Source organism: Pseudorasbora parva, chromosome 22 (genome assembly GCF_024679245.1).
Source record: "Pseudorasbora parva isolate DD20220531a chromosome 22, ASM2467924v1, whole genome shotgun sequence".
In the NCBI taxonomy this organism is placed as follows: domain Eukaryota; kingdom Metazoa; phylum Chordata; class Actinopteri; order Cypriniformes; family Gobionidae; genus Pseudorasbora; species Pseudorasbora parva.
In genome coordinates, this window is record NC_090193.1 from 38,271,823 (window position 1) to 38,295,025 (window position 23,203).

General features: G+C 38.8%; 1 protein-coding gene across 1 annotated transcript in view; it reads left to right on the forward strand.

Annotated features, from left to right (window-relative positions):
- Positions 1-23,203, forward strand: part of mfn1b (mitofusin 1b) — a 68,492-nt gene that overhangs the window by 18,369 nt on the left and 26,920 nt on the right. The window contains exons 13-19 of the mRNA XM_067431756.1: positions 3,542-3,668; positions 3,880-3,984; positions 9,513-9,615; positions 11,106-11,326; positions 18,166-18,348; positions 19,058-19,254; positions 21,286-21,420. Coding sequence (XP_067287857.1) covers positions 3,542-3,668; positions 3,880-3,984; positions 9,513-9,615; positions 11,106-11,326; positions 18,166-18,348; positions 19,058-19,254; positions 21,286-21,420 — 1,071 coding nt within the window. The remainder of the gene's footprint in view (positions 1-3,541; positions 3,669-3,879; positions 3,985-9,512; positions 9,616-11,105; positions 11,327-18,165; positions 18,349-19,057; positions 19,255-21,285; positions 21,421-23,203) is intronic.

Below are 23,203 nucleotides of genomic sequence, written 5' to 3' on the forward strand. Positions count from 1 at the left end.
TATGTGTGATCGGGTTGATTGTATCAGAAGTTCCAGTAATCTACACCATGAGAGCAGAATATTTCGGAGCAGTTTATCTCAGAAATGAGTCCAAACTATCTTAAACAGTGCAGTGTTGATAAAGTATCTCAAATAGGCAATGCTGAATTGCTGAAACTTTTATCACGGTATTGAATTAAGTTAGAAAACGTAAGTGTTATCCTCCTAACAGGCTTAATAACTTTTTGTTCTTATAACAATAAGAACTCTGAAGTATGGTTATAATCGTTAACTAAAACTATTAAAACATTTCTGTTTGAAATAAAGCTGAAATAAAATAAAGTTGAAGCACTAAAACTATTAACTGGAAATAAATAATAACTAAAACTGAAATTGAACTAAAAAAATATATTAAACCTAAATAGCAATATATAAAAAAATATATATTTTAGATTTTTAGATTATAATCGTTAGGCAGATGATTCGCTGTGGCGACCCCTGAAGGGAACAGCCGAAAGAAGAAGAAGAATCGTTAAAATATTAAAACTAACGCTCTTATTTTGAAATGTATATGTGTTACTATTGGCATATACAGTTTTTGTAGTAACCAAAAATACCTATTATAACCAGCGGAAAAGTATGCATAAGGCAGGACTATAAATTATGAATAAGCGAAAATTCACCAGGGCTCTTATTTCGAAATGTATATGCATTACTATTGCCACATACAGTTTTGTTTATACACCAAAATACCAATAATAACCAGAGGGGAAAAGAGTGGAAAAAAATGGGTGAACATCAGATGGTATGTTGAAAGATGCATTTCAACATACCGAAATAAATATTCATGTAATCGCTGTTTCAACTGGGGAAAGACTTCAATAAAACAGCTTGTGTAGGCTTTGCAATATCACTTGATATTACATTTATCTCAAGAAAGCCATAAACTCATTAGTTGGCTAGAAAAAACACTAATTCTAGAGAAGAGCATTTTGCTAAATAAAGGCACTATATTACATGTTCATTATATGTTTACTTAACCTGTTAGACGTGTCTTCATTATTTAATGTGTTTAAATAAATCTAAGTTATTACAGTTTATTGTTGTTTATATTTCACCAACAAACTGGAGTAAAGACATTTATTTTAACAAGTTAATATAAAAACTGCTTTATGTGCAATTCAATTTTTTTGTACAACTCAGTTTTAGCTATGTGAGTGTAGATTATTAAATAAGTTTGATTCATTAATTTATTAATTATTAATTTATTATTTAGTTCTCGGCCAAGTGCATCCTGGATTTTCTTTTTTTCCCTGAATTTTTATTTAAGTGCATTCGTACTATAATTAACATGAACACTAAAAATATAAAAATAAAAGCAAATTTAATACAAACATATTAATGAAACTTTAATAAAACTAAATTAAAAACTGAAATAATACTGCTCTGAACATCTAAAAACAATAAAACAATACACAAAAAAGGTAAATAAATGTCTCAAAATAGATTAAAGTGCTAAAGAACTATAAAGAACAATAAAGTTTCAGAAAATTTGCAATCAGTATCTACGGTATGTTTTAATCCACATTAAAATGCAGAAATTAAGTGTGAACACATAGATGTTCTCCTGTTTTAAATGTAAAGCACCTTGGTCCTCCTTTTGGTTGTTGGAAGGTGCTATACAAAAAAAAATATTGATTGATTTTTAGTTTTATTAGGTCTTTAAAGGACTTTGAAATTAAATTTTGATATGTTTTAGCTTACCTCATGGGTATCCGAGATGGAGGAGTATTTGTTTCCCCAGTAGTTTCAATTTTGATCATTTTAGGTCAAACCGTTCTTGTCTGTGCCTCACATAATGCAGGTCTATGGTCACCACCTCAAAGAGCATCACAGAGAAGTCCAAATTAAACAATCCCCCATCGTAAGTACACACTGATGGCCTAAGACACGAAACGAGCGGTTTGTGTGAGAAAACGAACAGTATTTATATCGTTTTTACCTCTTGTACACCACTACGTCCGACTGATCTGAGGACGCATGTGCGTGTTTCCTGTTGTGACATTTGCGCGCGGAAAGCGCCGGAAGTGGTATCACATTCTTAATCAGTGTATTCTGGTTCAAATAAATATAAAAATAAAATAAAAAAATTCAACGTTGTCTGTTGATATTAGGGCTGTCCCCGACAAAGGATTTACACATTCGAATCAGAATTTTCGAATCTCTCTATGGTCGACCGATAGTCGAATCATCTGTGTGTGTGTAAACCATAGACTGGAAATAAATAAACGGTATAAACGGGTTGGGAAGGACAGGACACTAGTCAGCAGGAGGCTAAGACTATTTTTATTTTACTTTACATACGGCACAAAATACGTGCCTAGAGAGGAAAAGAACACTTTGAGTGCGTTTATATGCTCGTTCTTAAGCCGATTGTACCTGAAGGGGGTCTCACACCGGACTGAAGCTCAGCGCCGTGTCTCAGGTAACGTTATTTCACTTCAGGCAGATGTGAACATTATATACGCGCAAGCTCAATTTTGAATCGACTTCTGACAGAAGAGCTGCACGATGAGTGTATCTTGTAGCACAGGGTGAAATCAGTACATTCACGATTTGAGGGAAATATAGATGTAATCGCCGCGGACAGGCGTCGAATGCCGCCGTCGGTGTATATGTGTTCAAATTTTAAAGGCGCGGCGCGTCGGGTGCGAAACTCAGTGCCCTTAAAGGGGCGATCGCTCAGCGCCGCGTCACGTCTTTATAACACTAATATTGAGCACCCCCATATTGCCAAAATGGTATGATCCTCGTTTCATAACACCCGCGAAGATTCGACCATGAGATCAGTGGTCGAATCGTGTCCTGTATATCGATGCATCGAATCTTCGACTATTAGGGGTCACCCCTAGTTAATATATCGAAATCTTCTTCCATTGCAATGTAAATATGTTTAGATCTTCAAAGTGAAAGGTAACACTTCCCAAATTTCTATGTAAACAATGAGAGACGTACACGCGCGAGAGATCCACTTCCGTCGCTTTCCGCGCTTGCGCAGACTAAAGCCAGCACGCGCGCCCTCGGATCAGTCGGACGTAGTGGTGTACAAGAGGTAAAAACGATATAAATACTGTTCGTTTTCTCACACAAACCGCTCGTTTCGTGTCTTAGGCCATCAGTGTGTACTTACGATGGGGGATTGTTTAATTTGGACTTCTCTGTGATGCTCTTTGAGGTGGTGACCATAGACCTGCATTATGTGAGGCACAGACGGAAAGAACGGTTTGACTTAAAATGGTCAAAATTTAAACTACTGGGGAAACAAATACTCCTACATCTCGGATGCCCATGAGGTAAGCTAAAACATATCAAAATTTAATTTCAAAGTGAACTATCGCTTTAAGTATTTAATTATAGTAAAGAATACCGTAATACAACAATCTGAATGGCTGTTTAAAACATTTCAACTGTTTGAAATGTATTACTGTATATTAGCACATGTCCAATATCAAAGCTTCATTGTCATCGCTCGTGTAGTCACATGTGTTGTATTTGATCTCAGGGTCATCTCTCTGGAGGAGAGAGAGTATCTCATTGACCGATTGGATTTTGTCCGCAATCAAATGAACTTGCTCATCCAGGACATCAAGAAACAAATCGAGGCCATCACAAAGGAGGTAGAAAACAAGGTAAACCAGAGGAATCCATTAACTGCTCACCTTGTTGATAAAACTACATTTGCATTTAAATTCCTGACAGAATATTCTGCTTTAGGACTGCTCATGATTTTAAACCTCAGAAGTTTTTATACTTTCTTGTTGTTAGTAAATCATGCAACCCACTAGAATCCAGAGAAGATTTAATGTTGTGGGAACCTCTTCCTGTGTTTGTGTGTCTCAGGTGTCCAATGCAATGGCTGAAGAGATCTGCCGTCTGTCTGTGCTCATAGACGAGTTTCATTCGGATTTTCACCCGTCACCTAATGTGCTTAAAATCTACAAATCTGTGAGTGCACTCTCGCAAACTCAGAATTAGGGATGGGTATTGTTAAGGTTTTAACGGTATTACTACTCTTATCGATACTGCTTATCGGTCCGGTACTTTTCGTTCCGGTACCATTCCAATCTGGTTTCAGGACACAGCACAGTACTGAGACTGCCTTAATCAAAATCACGAATGATCTTCTCATGGCAGCTGATTCTGGGCATGTCAGCATCTTAATACTACTTGACCTCTCTGCTGCCTTTGATACGGTTTCACACGTCATTCTTCTCAATCGCCTCTCAACTCTCATTGGCCTCACTGGCACTGTGTACTCCTGGTTTAAATCCTATCTTACCAACAGGCAACAATACATCACCCTTAAGGATATTTGCTCTGGACTGGCGCCGGTCTTACATGGTGTGCCTCAAGGATCGGTACTTGGCCCGCTACTGTTTAATATCTATTTGTTGCCTCTTGGGATGATCATCCGTAAACATGGTCTACATTTCCACTGCTATGCTGATGATACCCAGCTCTACATCAGTACTAAGCCTTCCACTCCTCTTCCACCACTGCCACTCATCAACTGCCTGAGGGACATACAACTCTGGCTGGACAGTAACCTCCTTAAACTCAATAAAGACAAAACAGAACTCTTAGTGTTTGCTCCACAGTCACTTCTTAAGAAAGTTGATGACTTCAGACTCGATGTGGATGGCTGTTCAATATCAGCATCTCCTCAAGTACGCAACCTAGGTGTCATCGTGGATTCCACTCTGTCTTTCCAGCAACACATTAAGCACACTACTAAAACAGCGTTTTACCATCTCAAGACCATCTCTAGACTCCGGCACTGCCTCTCTGACTCTGTAGCCGAGGCCCTAATCCACTCTTTCATCACGTCCCGACTTGATTATTGTAATGGTATCCTGTTTGGTCTGCCTAGCAAAGCTACTGACAGACTACAGTATGTACAGAATTCTGCAGCTAGGATGCTTACTCACACAAAACTTGGATCTCATATTACTCCAATCCTCAAAAAGCTTCATTGGCTGCCTGTTAAAATCAAGGATCAAATATAAATTTCTCCTCCTGACGTACAAATCTCTAAATGGACTTGCACCACAGTATCTGACTGATCTACTCCATCCTTACAACCAAGCCCGGTCCCTGCGGTCCTCAGACAAGGACCTGCTTGCTGTCCCAAAGTCCAGGCTACGGACGTTTGGTGATAGAGCCTTCTGTGTTGGTGCTCCCTCACTCTGGAACAAGCTTCCTCATTCCATCCGTTCTGCAACATCTCTAGCAGCCTTTAAAAAACAACTTAAAACACATCTCTTCACTGAGGCCTATGGTCCATAACTGCTTGGTTTTCTCTCCCTCCCCCCTTCCCTTCCCTTGCTGTTTGTTAAGCGTCCTTGGGTTTTGTGAAAGGCGCTATATAAATTAAAGTTATTATTATTATTATTATTATTATTATTACTTTAGCAGAATTCGTATCGGTACTTTTTGAGATATATACATACGCAATTAACAAAGATACACATTAATACACAGGCCTACACAGTGCTTTAGTTTCAGGAAGAATTCTAATAATCAAATGTAAAATAACACTGCATAGTTTATCATAGATAGCATAAATGAATGCTTATTAAAGCTGAAGTTATTCAATCAAGAGCTGTAAGTGATTTTCTCTTTGCATCTGGTTGTTTAATTCGCAGTAATTCGTCAGCATGTTTATTTACACTGCTGCCTCTTTAAGACAGATCTATAGGCGACTGATAATAGGCATCGATGCACTGTATTTTTCTCCCGACTATATCAATAATAACAACGTCCATTTTAGACACAAACTGCGTTGTGTTTAAAGGGGGGGTGAAACACTCAGTTTCAGTCAGTGTCATGTCAATCTTGAGTACCTATAGAGTAGCATTGCATCCTGCATATCTCCGAAAAGTCTTTATTTTTTTAATAATTATATAAGAAAGATGCGCTGTTCCGAGTCTTTCCGAAAAAAGCTGAGCGGGTGGGGGCGTGTCGTGTGAGCGGAGCTAAATAATGACGTGTGCGCGCCGCTGCTATTGTGTTGAGTCGAGTGCGTCATCCCTAACAGCGGGAAAAAAACTTTATTCAAAATAAAAATATGGCTTTTAATCAGATACAGCCATACATCTATGATCCGGAATCAGACCCAGAGGCTGCAGTTGAACAGGAGCAGCAGCAAAAACGACTAGAGCAGGACGTCTCTATGTGGTACAAGTTATACACTAACTATATAATATGCTTAGCGGCTTGTGTTATTTACATATTTATACTTGAATTATATCGTCGTATTTTTGTCTTTGAAGGTGTACATGTGGGAAGTGCAGTTGTGCACGTGTGTTTGTGTGTTTACGCGTGGTTTGTGTAGACAGTAAGCGGACTAAAAAAAAAACAGACATTTGAAGCAGTCTCACTCACCCTTCTAACGTTGGGACTGCTCCATCCTTCAGCATTAGGCGATTGGGAAAATCCGGCGTCGAGCTGGGCCTTGTTTATGAAACAGTCGGCACCGAAATGCAGCGAACAGATATAAACATTCGCGCAACTCAGTTGCTGATCCGGAAAAGCAAATTACATCCACTGTTGCCTTAACGCGGGGTTTTTGGGGAATCTGTGCAGGACTGTCTTGGTCTGGCAACCAAAAACGCACTTTTTTGGTGACATTGTTATGTGCACATTACCTGTGCAGCGCAGCCTACGAGCGCTTTGATGGGCGTAGCCTGTTGCTTTCGCTCTCTCCCTCTCTCTCTCCCTCTCTCTCTCACGCGCTTCCGGTAGAATTGTCCGTAAGGCCCATACAAGGAAATTCCGCCCCCATTAACGTCAAAGTGGACGCATGATCTCAAAAAACTTGCCGAAACTTATGACTAACCGGAAGTAGTATTTTTGACAAAGAAATACTCCCATCAAACGTCCACCTTAACTTTTGAAACTTTGTCTATGTTTAGTATGGGATTCCAAGTCTTTAACAGTGTAAAAAGATCAGTATGCATGAAACAGCATTTCACCCCCCCTTTAAGAGACTCTCCAAGCCGGTCATTTTGACATAGATGTTTGTGTACATTTGATCTTTTAGACGCGAGTGTGAAACTTCTCGTTGTGGGCTGTTTCGGAGCTCGCGTAGACTTGGGAACAATCTCTTGCTCATATTTTTGTGCTTTTTAATCGCTCTTTTTATTATTAAACGCGTTTCACATAATTTACCAACAGTAGCTAGACTGTATTTTACAACAATCACTGATCATGCTGATTCTGTCATTGCGTTTGAGTTTTAGGGAGAAATGACAGCGTTGCTGCTGTGGGGAATTAATAAGTTGCGCTAGACATAAATATTATAATTATAATCTTTGGAAGCCAAAATCTAAAATAAAATCAGACTATCACAGATCTAAAGTGTAACCAGGCTGTTTGAATTAGTTCTGTCCACTGTCATCACTCATTAGAGTTGTCGTTTTGCGCCTCTCTCTCTCTCTCTCTCTCTCGCGCTCTCTCTCTCTCTCCCTCTCCCTCTCCCTCTCCCTCTCCCTCTCCCTCTCCCTCTCCCTCTCCCTCTCTCTCTCTCTCTCTCTCTCTCTCTCTCTCTCTCTCTCTCTCTCTCTCTCTCTCTCTCTCCCTCTCCCTCTCCCTCTCCCTCCTCTCTCTCTCTCTCTCTCTCTCTCTCTCTCTCTCTCTCTCTCTCTCTCTCTCTCTCTCTCTCTCTCTCTCTCACTCTCACTCTCACTCTCACTCTCACTCTCACGTCACGTGTATTTTCAAAAGTACCGACAGCAGAACCGATAACGTCTGAGCTTATCGATACAACTGTCCTTCAAAATTCACCCCCGGGGCCCGTTTAATACCGGTTTTCGGTACCCATCCCTACTCAGAATAGACTTTTATCAGCGGTTTTATGGTTTGTAAATGGATGAGCAGAGCTGACCCGTAATGAGTAGGGGTGTGACACTTATCTCACGAGACAAGACACGAGATCGGGTTCACGAGAACGAGAGGAGATTTTTACATAGTATAATCAAGAAATCCACAATGATGAAAGATATCACTATTGCAGGTGCATTTGAAATGTTTTAAGACAACAGTACTGTATTCTTTACTGTATAATTGTCTCTTCAGCCCTAAGAACTGCACATGAGCTTCATTTCACCTCATAACTGAACTCCTTCCCATAAATTGGTCATAGATATTAAGTGCAAACAATAACCATAATCAAAGCTCAATATTCAAAAGTGCAAATAGAGACCATTTCTTTCTTCAAGCATGATACAGAACTTAAAGGGGTACTTCAGCGCTGGGAAGATGAATCTGTATTTAAACTGGGTCATCAATGCAGTAGAAATGTGAAATTATTTTTGAATTTGGTGTCTTCTAGACTGAGAAAAGACAGAAAATGTATTTTTGTCCCATGGGGATGAAATACTACAATTCCCAGAATGCTTCGCTACCCTGTGAGGCCATTCCCAACACCACCACCACAGAAATAGCTCCCTCTGCTGGCTGTAGTCTTTAGCCTCTGGGCAAACATTCCTCCTATGATGCAAAAATCGTCATTTTGCATCATAGGAGGAATTTTTCCAGAAATAAAATGCATAAATCTCTTGTCTCAGGGAGATATGAGGGGGGAAAGCACAATAATTTGAATATTCTCCAGGGTTTCTACTGATACAAAGCCATATGCTAATCGCTGAAGTAACCCTTTAAGAGATGGTTTATTTATTTTATTTTATTTTATTTATTTATTTGACAGGGACAGTGTACATTAATTGGCATTGCTGTAAATGCACCAGAGTTAGCCAAAAGGCTATTTTTCATCCGTTGTCCCTGGACAGATCTTAAAATTGTCTACCTAAAAACACAATAAGAAATATTAAAGAGAACGATACAAATATAAAAAGCAGTAAAACAGTTATAAGTCTTCAAATCCTGTTGTTAAATACGGTGTACAAATTTACTTTAAAACATAACAAGATGAGTTTACAACTACATAGTTTTCACATTGGGAGAAATGTTCATGCCTCAGGGAGTCACTTTCAAACAGCGGTAACGTATTAAAATCGCATTTGAATGCGCGTTCCCGTTTACTTTCACTTTTATATTTCGCAATCGTGTGTATACTTTGTGATTAGGGAGCTATGGTGCTGAATGTGCAGTTTAAAATGTAAGTCTGGCCCTTCTGTTGCGCAACGAATCCTCCGCCACGGTCTTGTCCACTAACATGTAACACACTTGTAACACAAGCTCAATGTGAGCGCTTCACTAACACGTAACACACTCATAACACACGCTTGTCTTCATGTCGCGTGATCATGGCTGCGAACAGCTCGCAAGACTCTAGATGAGCTGAATTGAAGCGACTGTTATGATTATCCACCTGAATTGTTTTTATTTCTATAAAAAGCAAAACTAGAGTGGAGACGGCTTTTTACCTCGACGAGAAATGTCGTCACTGTTTAGTCTCGCTAGATCTCGTCACACCCCTAGTAATTAGGTATATTTGTTACTTCTATTTGCAGGATCTTCTGAACCACATTGAGCAGGGCATGGGCAAGAATCTGGCCTTCCGCTGTTCTGATGCAGTAAACGCCTCTGTACAGTCTGCTCAGAAAGACATGATCGGTATGTGAGAACACCAGGTCCTGGACACACAATGACCTGTGTTTGATATTTAAACAGCAGTAGCTTACAGTCCTATTAATAGATAAGGTCTGATAACTGGTGAAGTGTTGCTTATGTAGGTCTTTACAAACATTACTGTGTTATTACTGTCGCCTTTGGCTTGGCTTGCTCAGTTGGGGACACTAACATTATGATCTAAGTTATTTAACTAAATATACAAATAAAATTAATGAATTAGGTTTTATTTAATTCTATAAACTATAATACTGATCTGCCAACATTGTCGCTTTATGATAAATTAAAATAAGCTGATAACATCACTGCTTTCTCCAGAGCGACTGTACAGCCAAATCTAATTTTGTTGCAGTATTGTCCTGTTTAACACTGTGAAGCTGCTTTGACACAATCGTCATTGTAAAAGCGCGATATAAATAAAGTTAATTGATTGATTGATTATCTGGCTCTCTGGAATACATGACTGCTCAGTGGTGACAATCTACTGTAACAACGTTGAACAGTAGTGAAAAAAATCTATATGTTGAATAATGTGTTAAATAATGTTGTTAGTCTTTTCTTCCTGTGACAGGGCAGAGTTTACTTTAATGAGATGCAGTTTATTTTGTAACCAGAATATCAATAATAAACAGTGAAAAAAAAGTATGCATTATCCATGGCTTTTAATTATAATCATGCCAAAATACACAGGCTCTTATTTTGAAATGGATATGCATTACTATTGCTATATACAGTTTTTGTAGTAACCAAAAATACCTATAATAACCAGTGGAAAAGTATGCATAAGGCAGAACGTTTAAGTATGAATACCCCAAAATACACCAGGACTCTTATTTTGAAATGTGTATGCATTACTTTTGCCACATAGTTTTAGTTTGCAACCAAAATACCAATAATACTCAGGAAAAAGGTATGCATAATACAGTACTTTTAATTATGAACATGCCAAAATACATGACTCTTATTTTGAAAATCTTTATATAATACTATTTATATATAGTTTTCAATGTAACCAAAATGCCAAAAATAACCAGGACAAAAGTATGCATAATGCAGTACTTTTAGTTATGAAAATACCAAAATACACAAAGACTCTTATTTTGACATGTCTATGTATTACAATTGCCACATACAGTTTTTGTAGTAACAAAATGTTTTGTAGTAACAAAATGCTGCTCATTTAAAAAGATGAGGGAGGTAAAAATATGCACTCAGCAAATATAAATCCCATAAAGTAAGCATTATCATAATTCATCAACAGAAGCTCATAAGCAAAACACACTGTATTCATTGATCGCAAACTGCTCTGAAAGTGCAAGCCTGTAGAAGGTGCAACTTTACTTCGAAATGTGCACCGCTAAATTATAGACGTTTTTATTCGCACACGTGCTTCCCAATACATCAGTTTACACGTGTTGTAAATGAAATGTCGAGCCCTGCATTATCCCTCATCTAACTATCTATTCTCCTTCCAGAGTGTCTGAAGTCTCTGCTGCCCTCCGCTGTCCAGAACCAGCTTCACATGCTCATTCCCTGCAGGAAGTTTGAGCTCAGCTACGACTTGAACTGTGCCACGCTCTGCTCCGACTTCCAGGAAAACATTGAGTTCCGGTTCTCTTTGGGCTGGACCGCCCTGGTCCACCGTTACCTCGGTCCTGTCAACGGCAGACGTGCCTTAATGCTGGTGGATCAGCAGGTACATTCGTCACCTAAAGAAAAAAACCTGCATCACCATTGGTATTTGTGTTGTACCAGTTGTGTTAATCTGTTTTAGGATTAACAAGTGAAACCCTTATAAAAATTATATATATATATATATATATATATATATATATATATATATATATATATATATATATATATATATATATATATATAAATATTAGGGCCGGGACTTTAACGCGTTAATTAAGATTAATTAATTACGTGACTTTAACGCGTTAATTAATTACGCAAAAAAAAAAAAAAATTTAACTGCATTTATTTTTGCACCGCGGAACGTTTTTCAATGAATCAGTTTCGACGGACCGATTATACTGGAACACCAACTAGCGCGACAACTACAACAACAAACCATGGGTGCGTCTCAATCCGCTCCCTAGTTCAGTAGTCAGGGCACTGATCAGGGAGTCAGCCCATTGACTTATGACTTGATCAGTGCCCTGACTAGGGAACTAGGGAGCTGATTGAGACGCAGGGCATGCGTGAACATGAACGAAGAAGCTGATGAGACCGCTTTGCTTGGCCCCGTGGATGGGAAATTTTGTTTTAAAAAACGAAAGCATGGAAGCGTCGTCAAGAGCATGGTAGTGTGCAAGCTATACAACAAGGAATTAGCGTATCACCGCAGCGCATCGAGCCTCAAATATCACAAATATGCTTTTGCTACACTTAATGGCAAACATTGCACTGGTCTGCTGGACTGAAATAAATAAACAATATTTTGTTGATTAAGCTTATGTTTTCAGTCATTATTCAACGGTACACTAAAAATACATGTGAAAAATTCCTTCTCATTGTTCTCAGGTCAAATATTTATATGCGATTAAAATGCGATTAATTTCGATTAATTAATTACAAAGCCTCTAATTAATTAGATTAATTTTTTTAATCGAGTCCCGGCCCTAATAAATATCTATCAGGGCTTGACATTAAGCATGTTCATGTTCTTGTCCTTCGGACAAGTAAATCGTTCATTGACTTGTCCTGAAAAAAGTGATTTCACTGATTAATGTGGGTAATCAAAACAACAAAAACAAAAAACAACCCAGACTAAAGTCTACAAAATTGGTAAATTTCCCAGCGCCGCAATAGACATTATTTTTAATGGAAAGATATAGGCTAGGCCTGTAATCCACATATTAATTAAATTTAGAAGAACAAAATGTTTGATTTTGGATGGTGGTAACTCAATTTTTTATTTATTTTTTTCGTTATTTTGGCTTTGAATTTCCTTAGATTTCGTTGATTTTCGTTTCGTTTCGTTTCGTTTTTTGTTTTTTTTGTTTTTTTTTAAATATGAACTGAATTTAGAAAGTAAATAAACGAAATAAATTATTGAAATGAAGACGGCGTTTGGAGTAAGTGCATGCAAAATAATCCGTTCTCTGAATCAACGGCCTTTTTGAGTGTAGGCTACACTAATAAAAGTAGACAGTTTATGGTTTATAATTATGTCTTGCAGAGTTATCTGGCTAAAAATGTCTATTGTAGGCTACTGTGAGTTATATCCGCTGCCATTGGCTAAAGGACATCCATCAGAATGCGCCGACTTCGTCCAACCATGGGTTAAAGAAAACCTAGCTTATTTAATTAGGGTTTGTTTAAATATTAGGCCTAGCCTATAATAATTTTTTTATTTCATATGTTGATGTGTTATGCCCGGTCTTTTCCGTTCTCGCACTCAATTTAGGCATGCTGCATTCTGATTGGTTCGGATGGCATACTGGGAGGTTGGGCCCACAGCCCTAATTGAAATCTGCATTTTTTTTTTGTTTTTTTTTTTTTTTATTGAATCATTTCAAATTTGTGATATTTTGACCTTTTATAAAGGACATTTCCCCCCTAATCTTATTAAATATAGGCTTTGCTTCAGGATTAATTTTATATTGTTAAATTTGATCAATACATTAAATTAAATTAAGACACTATAAGGGCTGTTAACAATAAAATTAAATAATTTACACTGAACAATTACAACTGCATTAAATAATGTTTAGAGATTTGTAGTTTTGAATAGACAAAAAAGAAATGTTGGAAAGTATGTTTAACCATGAAACTAAACCTCCAGTAGGTGGCAGCAGGTGGCCGTCTTAACAGCTTAAACGTGGTAATTTCTCCTCGAGAGGCTGCACGAGTGTCAACAGCGCGACCTTGTTATCGTCAGTTCATCATATATTATTATCCACCACTATCGATTGCCACTTGCACTAAATTAATGCACAATCATTCTTCCATTTTGGTGATTCGCTAGTTATTTTTTGTTTTAATTAGGGTTGCCACCTTCAATACAGAAAAATAAGGGACGCCTGCCGCAGCGGTGGCCACACCCCTTGGGGCCACGATGACCACAGTCCCGATGGTGTGCCAGTGCAGTGGTCGTATATCATAACTTAAAACATGTTTTCATAATGTGTATATATATATACAACCCCAAATCAGAAAAAGTTGGGACAGTGTGGAATGTGCAAATAAATTAAAAAAGTAGTGATTTCTAAAATTACTTTGACTTGTATTTCATTGCAGACAATATGAACACAACATATTTCATGTTTTGTCTGGTCAACTTCATGTCATTTGTAAATATGCATCCTTTCCTGTCATTCAGACCTGCAAAAAGTTGGGACAGTAAAGCATTTACCACTTTGTAATGTTGCCATTCCTTTTCACAACACTTAAAAGACGTTTAGGGACTGAAGACACCAAGTGATGAAGTGTTTCAAGTGTAATTTTGTCCCATTCTTCCTGCAAACAAGTCTTAAGGTGGGCAACAGTACGGGGTCTTCGTTGTCGCATTTTGCGCTTCAAAATGCGCCACACATTCTCTATTGGAGACCGGTCGGGACTGCAGGCAGGCCAGTCAAGTACCCGTACCCTCTTCCTCCGCAGCCAGGACTTTGTAATGTGTGCAGAATGTGGTTTTGCATTGTCTTGTTGAAATATGCATGGACGTCCCTGGAAAAGATATCTTCTTGAAGGCAGCATATTATGCTCCAAAATCTCTATGTACTTTTCAGCATTAATGGTGCCTTCACAGAAGTGCAAGTTACCTTTGCCAAGGGCACTGACACAACCCTATACCATGACAGACCCTGGCTTTTGGACTTGTTGCTGGTAACAGTCTGGATGATCCTTTTCTTCTTTGGTCCGGAGAACACGGCGTCCATTCCTTCCAAAAAATACCTGAAATACTGATTCATCTGACCACAGTACACATTTCCACTGTGTGATGGTCCATCCCAGATGCCTCCGAGCCCAGAGAAGTCGACGGCGCTTCTGGACACTGTTAACATAAGGCTTCCTTTTGGCACAGTACAGTTTTAACTGGCATTTGTGGATGTAACTACGTATTGTGGTACTTGACAAAGGTTTGCCAAAGTAGTCCTGAGCCCATGTGGTGATATCACTTATAGATGAATGACGATTCTTGATGCAGTGCCGCCTGAGGGATCGGAGATCACGGTTGTTCAGCTTAGGCTTGCGGCCTTGTCCTTTACGCACTGAAATTCCTCCAGATTCCTTGAATCTTGTAATTATGTTATGCACTGTTGAATGTGAAATATCCAAATCTCTTCCTATCTTTCTTTGAGGAACATTGTTTTTAAACATTTCAATAATTTTCTCACGTATTTGTTGGCAAACTGGCGATCCTCGGCCCATCTTTGCTCCTAAAGGATTAGATCTTTCTTGGATGCTGCTTTTGTACCAAATCATAATTTCAATCACCTGTTGACATCACATCATTATTTAACCCTTTTACCTCATTACTAGCCCTAAATTGCTCCTGTCCCAACTTTTTTTGAAATGTGTTGCAGGTCTGAATGACAGGAAAGGATGCATATTTACAAATGACATGAAGTTGACCAGACAAAACATGAAATATTTTGTGTTCATATTGTCTGCAATGAAATACAAGTCAAAGTAAATTTAGAAATCACTACTTTCTTTTTTTATTTGCGTTTTCCAAACTGTCCCAACTTTTTCCGATTTGGGGTTGTATTAAGATTGATACCAATGGACATTATAATAGGATATCTGCTATTGAAATCAGTGTGAACAGATGCACTCAGTATAATACACAGCTATGACAATGAAAAACAAACTCAGCTACTGTAACCTAGAGGGGAGCAGGATAAGAAATTGCAAATTAACTCGAGTAATTTTATAGTGTTGTGAACAAAGATTTTGACTAAAATATTTGTCATTGTTTGCAGTAACACCATCCAAACAGTGAAACCACACCTAAATAACTGTAAATGATATAATATCTATAATCATTTCTTATTTTAATAAAACACTTAACAACATTTTTAGTTTTGGTAAGTTATGTAAATATATTTATGTATTATTCAGTTTTTATATAGTCTATTGTTAATTCTATAGTAGCCTATTGGATGATGCAATTATTTAAATTTGTTAAGCATAACACATTTTATTTAAATTATATTTTATTCCTAAAAGGTCCTATTTTGATTAAATATGTATTAAATATATATATCTTATCTCTTATTAAAGTAATGCTTGTGTCTGACTGTACAACTTAACCTTAATAAACAAATCATACCATAACATCATTAATGTAGCCTACATTATTAACATTATTTCTTAATAGGCAGCATATGAAATCTAACGTTATCAATCAAAAAATTATTTTGATACAGGGTATTTGGACCTGCCTTCTGAAACAAACCAATCAAACAAACCAACGACGGCAGCGACCCAATTAGGGGCAGAATAGGACGTGTCTTCACACAATGTGGGGTGGACCTATGTAAAATACGGGACAAATCGCGTCCCGTATTGCTTTGATACGGGACGCGTCATTTTTCCTGAAAATACGGGACGATTCCGTATTTCACGGGACGGGTGGCAACCCTAGTTTTAATCAGGCTTTTGTCCGTCGGGCAAGTAAAATTATTTTTCACTTGTCCCTTCAAAAAATCCACTTGTCCTGGACAAGCGTTAATGTCGAGCCCTGTATATTCATAAGAAACCCTTATGAGATTTGCTGTCATATATATATATATATATATATATATATATATATATATATATATATATATATATATATATATATATATCACCATGGCTGCATTTATTTATTTAAAAATGCAGTAAAAAAACGTAAAACATTGAAATATTACTCCATTGTAAATCAGCTGCTCTCTATCTGAATATATAGTAAAGTGACAGGAATCAAAATCGAGCAAAGTGAACGAAATTCAAAGAGCAAGGCGCATCATCAAAATAATATGAAAACGCATCAGATTGGTCGCACAATTATTTGATCGTAAAATACAATCCAGCTTAATGCTGGTGGATCAGCAGGTACATGCATCAGCTAAAGGGAAATCTGCGTCACCATTGGCATTTGTGTTGTACCAGTTGTGTTTCTCTTTGCTCTGTGTTTAGTCTGAAATACAAATGAAACCCTTATGAGATTTGCTGTCAGATTCAGTTCAACATTTTAATTAGGGATGCACCGATAAGAGTTTTTGGGGCCGATATCCACTTCAATTGGAATTTTGTCATTAAAATAGATTTGATCATGTTTTAAATCAGCAAAGTAAAAAAAACATACATTAACTTACAGCCTAATAGCTAGTTTATTGCTGAATTATAAAATCATTTCTAATTAACATAGACTGGATCCATTTAACATTCAGCAGGGCAACATAAATACAACAGAACAAGATACATATGAAACAAACCATGCTTTTTAGGTAGGTTTAACAGAAATACAGTTAACAAATGTTAAGTAACACTGCATATTCTTCACTGTATGAATTAAATACATATATTATCATTACATTAAGACGTAGGTTAATTAATATATTACAACATTAATATATTTGTCACAATTAGCTACTTTGTTAAACTGAACTTTTATTTTGACGGTTGCCGTGAAGACCGGCCGTTTCTGTGTGTGTGTGTGTTTATGATATGACGAAAGACTTAAAATGTAAAATGCTCATGAAGTGACTGGACATGCATTCATGTCCTCATATATCGAGGTGGCAGAGGCTGAAAAACACTTTTTCTCTGTGTGTGTGTGTGTGTGTGTGGGGGGGGTAAGTGAAACCGCATGTCTGCACCATTCATTCACACAGAAACATGCTGGATTCATATTTAAACTTATTTAGCATATTCCTTTTGCCATTTAATATTCACAGACACTAGAATATATCGCAATTCGATATAAGTGACTGACCTACGTTTTATTTATTTATTAAAACGTTCACAAATTCTTTCCACGTTATGCAGTAAATTCTGTTTTTATGACTGGATTCCGACTGCATTTTCTGCATTGCGGAAATGAATACTTATCACCGTAATTTAGTCAAGTAGTGAGCATCTTTTGTTGTTTGATTAACATTAAAAAGCAGACAGCAGCGCAGTGGGAATATGACATTATAATGTTGGATATATGGAGCAGACATTATACAGCTCAGTGCCTTCACGCAGTTCATTAATAACCATGAGTTTGTTATATCAGCTTTTTCATGCGTAATGCCGATGGTTGTAAATTGATCAAAATTAAATTTAGGCGTCTCTATATTTCAGTACTGACTGGATGGTATTTTTGATAACACTACAGATTAAGGGATGTAGAATATGATCATGGATTAATAATAAAAGACATTAATATATGCTTCATGAGGACTAATAAACAGCCTATATCCTAGCAATAAGCAATGAGTTAATAGTGAGAATTGGACCCTAAAGTAAAGTCACACCCAGAATTTACAGTATTTAGGACTTTGTATTGATATCGGTGCATCTCTAATTTGATTATTCCATATTGTTGTTTTTTAGCTGATGGCACCGCTCACCCCTTCAGCACCAGCGGTGGTCCAGTCTCAGATCCCCAGAGCTCCTGGAGGTCAAGGTCAGATTCAGGCATCAGTGGCCCAGGAAGAACTCATGATGACCATGGTGAACAACCTGGCCTCTCTCACCTCACGCACGTCTATGAGCGTGATCATCGTTGGAGGAGTGGTGAGAATGATCTCAGTGATTCCTTATCGATGCTTTACACAATTCTCTATATTTTATACATCGGCCATTCTACAGAATTGGTTCAAAGAAACATTTTGTCTTATCCAACTAATTCTGTATGTATGCAAATTGTATAATATGCAAGGTACACATGTCTAGTAATTGTGCAGTTAATTCTCATTAAAAATGTCTTGTCCCTGAATGTGTCACTCACTACCAAAACACAATAATATATAATTTAATGAGAAGTCTTATATTGACCTATTAAGCTTTTTTATCAAGATCTGCCTTGTAAATTTTTTTTTGCTTTTATTTTCTTGAAGTTTTTATAAGTAAATCAATAAAAAAATTGCATCTGAAGACACCCAATATCTGAATCATAATGTGAATTAAGATTCTTTTTATTAAATCAGTAGATAAAAGTAGTAGATCAGTAGCGAAACTGAAATTTTGCAGGCAAGAGTCCATTGTCAATAGTGTAGCAATGTATGAATATCTTTCAAATCAGACGTCTGTGAATTTGCAAGACCAACTTGAACACGAAACCTGTGTAGGGAAATCTTTGGCCCTCATTCCCAGACATGTGAATTCTTTTTAAAATGAATTTCGCCCCCAAAATTTACTGAACGACTTTAAATGTAAACTTAACTTCCCTGGGAGGAAATTAATGCATTGTTATTCAAAGTTAATCTCTGTACCTTTTTGTTAGGTGTGGCGAACAGTTGGCTGGCGTCTGATCGCTCTCTCCATGAGTATGTACGGCATGCTGTACCTGTATGAAAAACTCACCTGGACAACCAAAGCCAAGGAAAGAGCCCTGAAGAGACAGTTTGTGGAATACGCCACCGAGAAACTTCAAATGATCATCAGTTTCACCAGCTCAAACTGCAGCCACCAAGTGCAACAGTAGGAGTTTATCTGGATTTTCACACCCAAAATTTGTTTTGTCTGTGAGAAAGCTTTTGCCCAAACTTGTACACCACTTCGGGTGGAATGAAAGTCTGCGTTACGGTCCATGTAGACAATGCAGTTTGCAAGTTGCTTGAGATTAAAGGTGTACTCACACTAGCCAGTTTGAACCGTGCCCGAGTGCGTTTGACTACCAAAGCGCGGTTCGTTTGACTAGTGTGAGTGCTCCAAACCGTGCCCGGGCTCGGCTCGATTAGCCGGCCCTGGCCCGCTTGGAAGAGGTGGACCAGAGCACGGATCAGTTGGACTCGGGCGCGGTTCGCATGCAGTGTGAGCGCTAACCGTGCTGGAGTCCGTAATCAAAGCTGCAAAGTCCTCGCTGCACTTCAGCTGGTACCTTGCAAACCTCATAATACGGGCAGCACGATTACGTGAACATTTTCGCGCCACTAAGGCGACACATCTTTTTAACAACAGGCTGTGAGAGGGCTGTGGACCAAACGACACAAAGTTATCCACAAAGAAAACAGAGCGATGGACTTCATTGTGTTCAGAGAGCGCCGCTCTTCCTGTTTATCCCAAAACCGTCGCACCATAATGACGTAAGCGTGCTCCGACACGAATGCTGAAACCCGAAACCGTCGCACCATAATGACGTAAGCGTGCTCCGGCACGAATGCTGAAACCCGAAACCGTCGCACCATAATGACGTAAGCGTGCTCCGGCACGAATGCTGAAACCCGAAACCGTCGCACCATAATGACGTAAGCGTGCTCCGGCACGAATGCTGAAACCCGAAACCGTCGCACCATAATGACGTAAGCGTGCTCCGGCACGAATGCTGAAACCCGAAACCGTCCCACCATAATGACGTAAGCGTGCTCCGGCACAAATGCTGAAACCTGAAACCGTCGCACCATAATGACGTAAGCGTGCTCCGGCACGAATGCTGAAACCCGAAACCGTCGCACCATAATGACGTAAGCGTGCTCCGGCACGAATGCTGAAACCCGAAACCGTCGCACCATAATGACGTAAGCGTGCTCCGGCACGAATGCTGAAACCCGAAACCGTCGCACCATAATGACGTAAGCGTGCTCCGGCACGAATGCTGAAACCCGAAACCGTCCCACCATAATGACGTAAGCGTGCTCCGGCACCAATGCTGAAACCCGAAACCGCCGCACCATAATGACGTAAGCGTGCTCCGGCACGAATGCTGAAACCTGAAACCGTCGCACCATAATGACGTAAGCGTGCTCCGGCACGAATGCTGAAACCTGAAACCGTCGCACCATAATGACGTAAGCGTGCTCGGACACGAATGCTGAAACCCGAAACCGCCGCACCATAATGACGTAAGCGTGCTCCGGCACGAATGCTGAAACCCGAAACCGTCGCACCATAATGACGTAAGCGTGCTCCGGCACGAATGCTGAAACCTGAAACCGTCGCACCATAATGACGTAAGCGTGCTCCGGCACGAATGCTGAAACCTGAAACCGTCGCACCATAATGACGTAAGCGTGCTCCGGCACGAATGCTGAAACCTGAAACCGTCGCACCATAATGACGTAAGCGTGCTCCGGCACGAATGCTGAAACCCGAAACCGTCGCACCATAATGACGTAAGCGTGCTCCGGCACGAATGCTGAAACCCGAAACCGTCGCACCATAATGACGTAAGCGTGCTCCGACACGAATGCTGAAACCCGAAACCGTCGCACCATAATGACGTAAGCGTGCTCCGACACGAATGCTGAAACCCTCCTATGTGAGTGCAGGCCAGCGGGGGAGTGGGGAGGGGGGACAATCGTACTCGGGCCCGGTTCATGGCAACCGTGCCTAGTGTGAGTACACCCTAGTGAAATGCTATCGATGGCATAATTTGCTGGTAATAGTATAGCAGTATAATCCATTTTTCATCGCTGCTCAGAAATCACGTTCATTGTAAGTGCTGTTCTGTGCATGCACATAGAAAATAATTCAGTTCCTGTATGTTAAAGTGTTCTTGTTTGTCTAATGCAGGGAAATCGCCAGCACATTCGCCCGACTATGCCAGCAAGTCGACATCACACAGAAAGACCTGGAGAAGGACATCCAACGCCTCACTGACAAGATCCAGAAGCTGGAAACTGTACAAAACCGATCCAAAGTGCTCAGGTCAGATCTTGATACATCATTGAGCATGTTTATATACTCGCCAGTACGCTGAAAACTCCCAGAAATCTGCTTATTGAATTAACATGTCGTGGTTTACTTGCAAACCAATACCCTGGAAAATGAACCAGGGAGTGAGAGTGCGTGTGTGTGTGCATGCTGTATGGTTGCATACATAGCCTAATAATACTCATAGATTTAGCCTATGTGAAATGGTTGATTTGGCAATAGGGGACAACCATACACTGGTGAAAATCGGGCCGAATCCCCAAATTTTTTTGACATGTTTGAAAATGATCGTGAAGTCGTGAGGTGACCGTAACGTGCTCGGCTCGTTGCATTATTCCTCTCACACACTGCGAGCATTCACGATGTCCACACTATTTTTCCAGAAAGAAAAAATCGTCAGCTCATACGATGGCACCGTGGACCGTGTGCGCATGGCTTTAATTAAAAAATCAGGCAATTCCTCTGTAGTGATATCAAAACCTAATTAAAGCTGCGAGCAGCGATGACGGGCCCAAGCCGGTGGCACCGCCACCCCGGTGGCATCAGCTTAACTGTGCACAGCAGGCAATAGGCATTTAATATGGGAAAAAATAAATAAAGGGACTATGTCAAAGTCATTTGAATTCACCTCATTAACTGCAGCAACTGGTGCTGCTATGACCAGGAACCACAACACTCACATCTCTGAGATCAATTACATTTTATTCATTAATTTTATGTTAGATGATGTCAAATGTCAATTTCAAAATGAGTGCAGAATACCGTCCAAATGCTGAAGTTGTATTATCCTTACACTTCTCTTAAAAATAAATTAAGCCAAATCACAGAGACCGCAACAATGATTATAATATCAGTGTCAGGTAAGAGTAATATGCGTGCATATCATTTATAGAAGTTTATTATAAACAGCCACTTTTATAAGATCATGTGAAATTATTTTTTTAATCCATTTGAATTCTATCAATAAATTATTAGTTTAAAGAGGTGTCATACGTGATCTTTGCAAACACAGCACATGACCTTCTTTAAAGCCCATGTTATAGAAAACAATTAAAAGTATTAGGATATAATAGGTCACTTTCAATTATGTGCAAATGCATTTTTTGCAGCTCAAAATATTGTAAGTTCAGAAGACCAGTGTATATATATATATATATATATATATATATATATATATATATATATATATATATATATATATATATATATATATATATAATACATTTTTTAAACTTATTTTTCACAATAAAGTGATAGAAATTGCTGATATAGCCTATGATATGAAAGGGTTAAATTATGAAAAAAAAAAAAAAAAACAAGGCGACACACACAGAGTGAGAGAGACCCCCTCCACACACACACACACACACACACACACACACACACACATAGAGTGATCCTGAGAGAGGGAGAGAGACCCCCTCCACACACACACATAGAGTGATCCTGAGAGAGGGAGAGTGAGGGGGGAGGGGAATGACAGACACAAAATCTAAACAGTGAGAGATCATTGTTTTTATTTCACTGTCTGAAAACACTGTTTTTCAATAACAACAATAGCTTAATCTTCAAAACAGTGTTCCCTAGGACATATCCAACCTGGTTACTAAATAAGGCTACACTTCCACCTTCTGGTTATTCTATATGCCGGTAGCTCATTGGTTCTCATTTTTGTCCTTAAACAAAAGGCATTAATCTTCTCATTTTTTAAGTTACACACACTACTTTTTTTTTTTTAAAGACAATTAAATGGGTTTTTTCTTTTGTTAGTAATGTT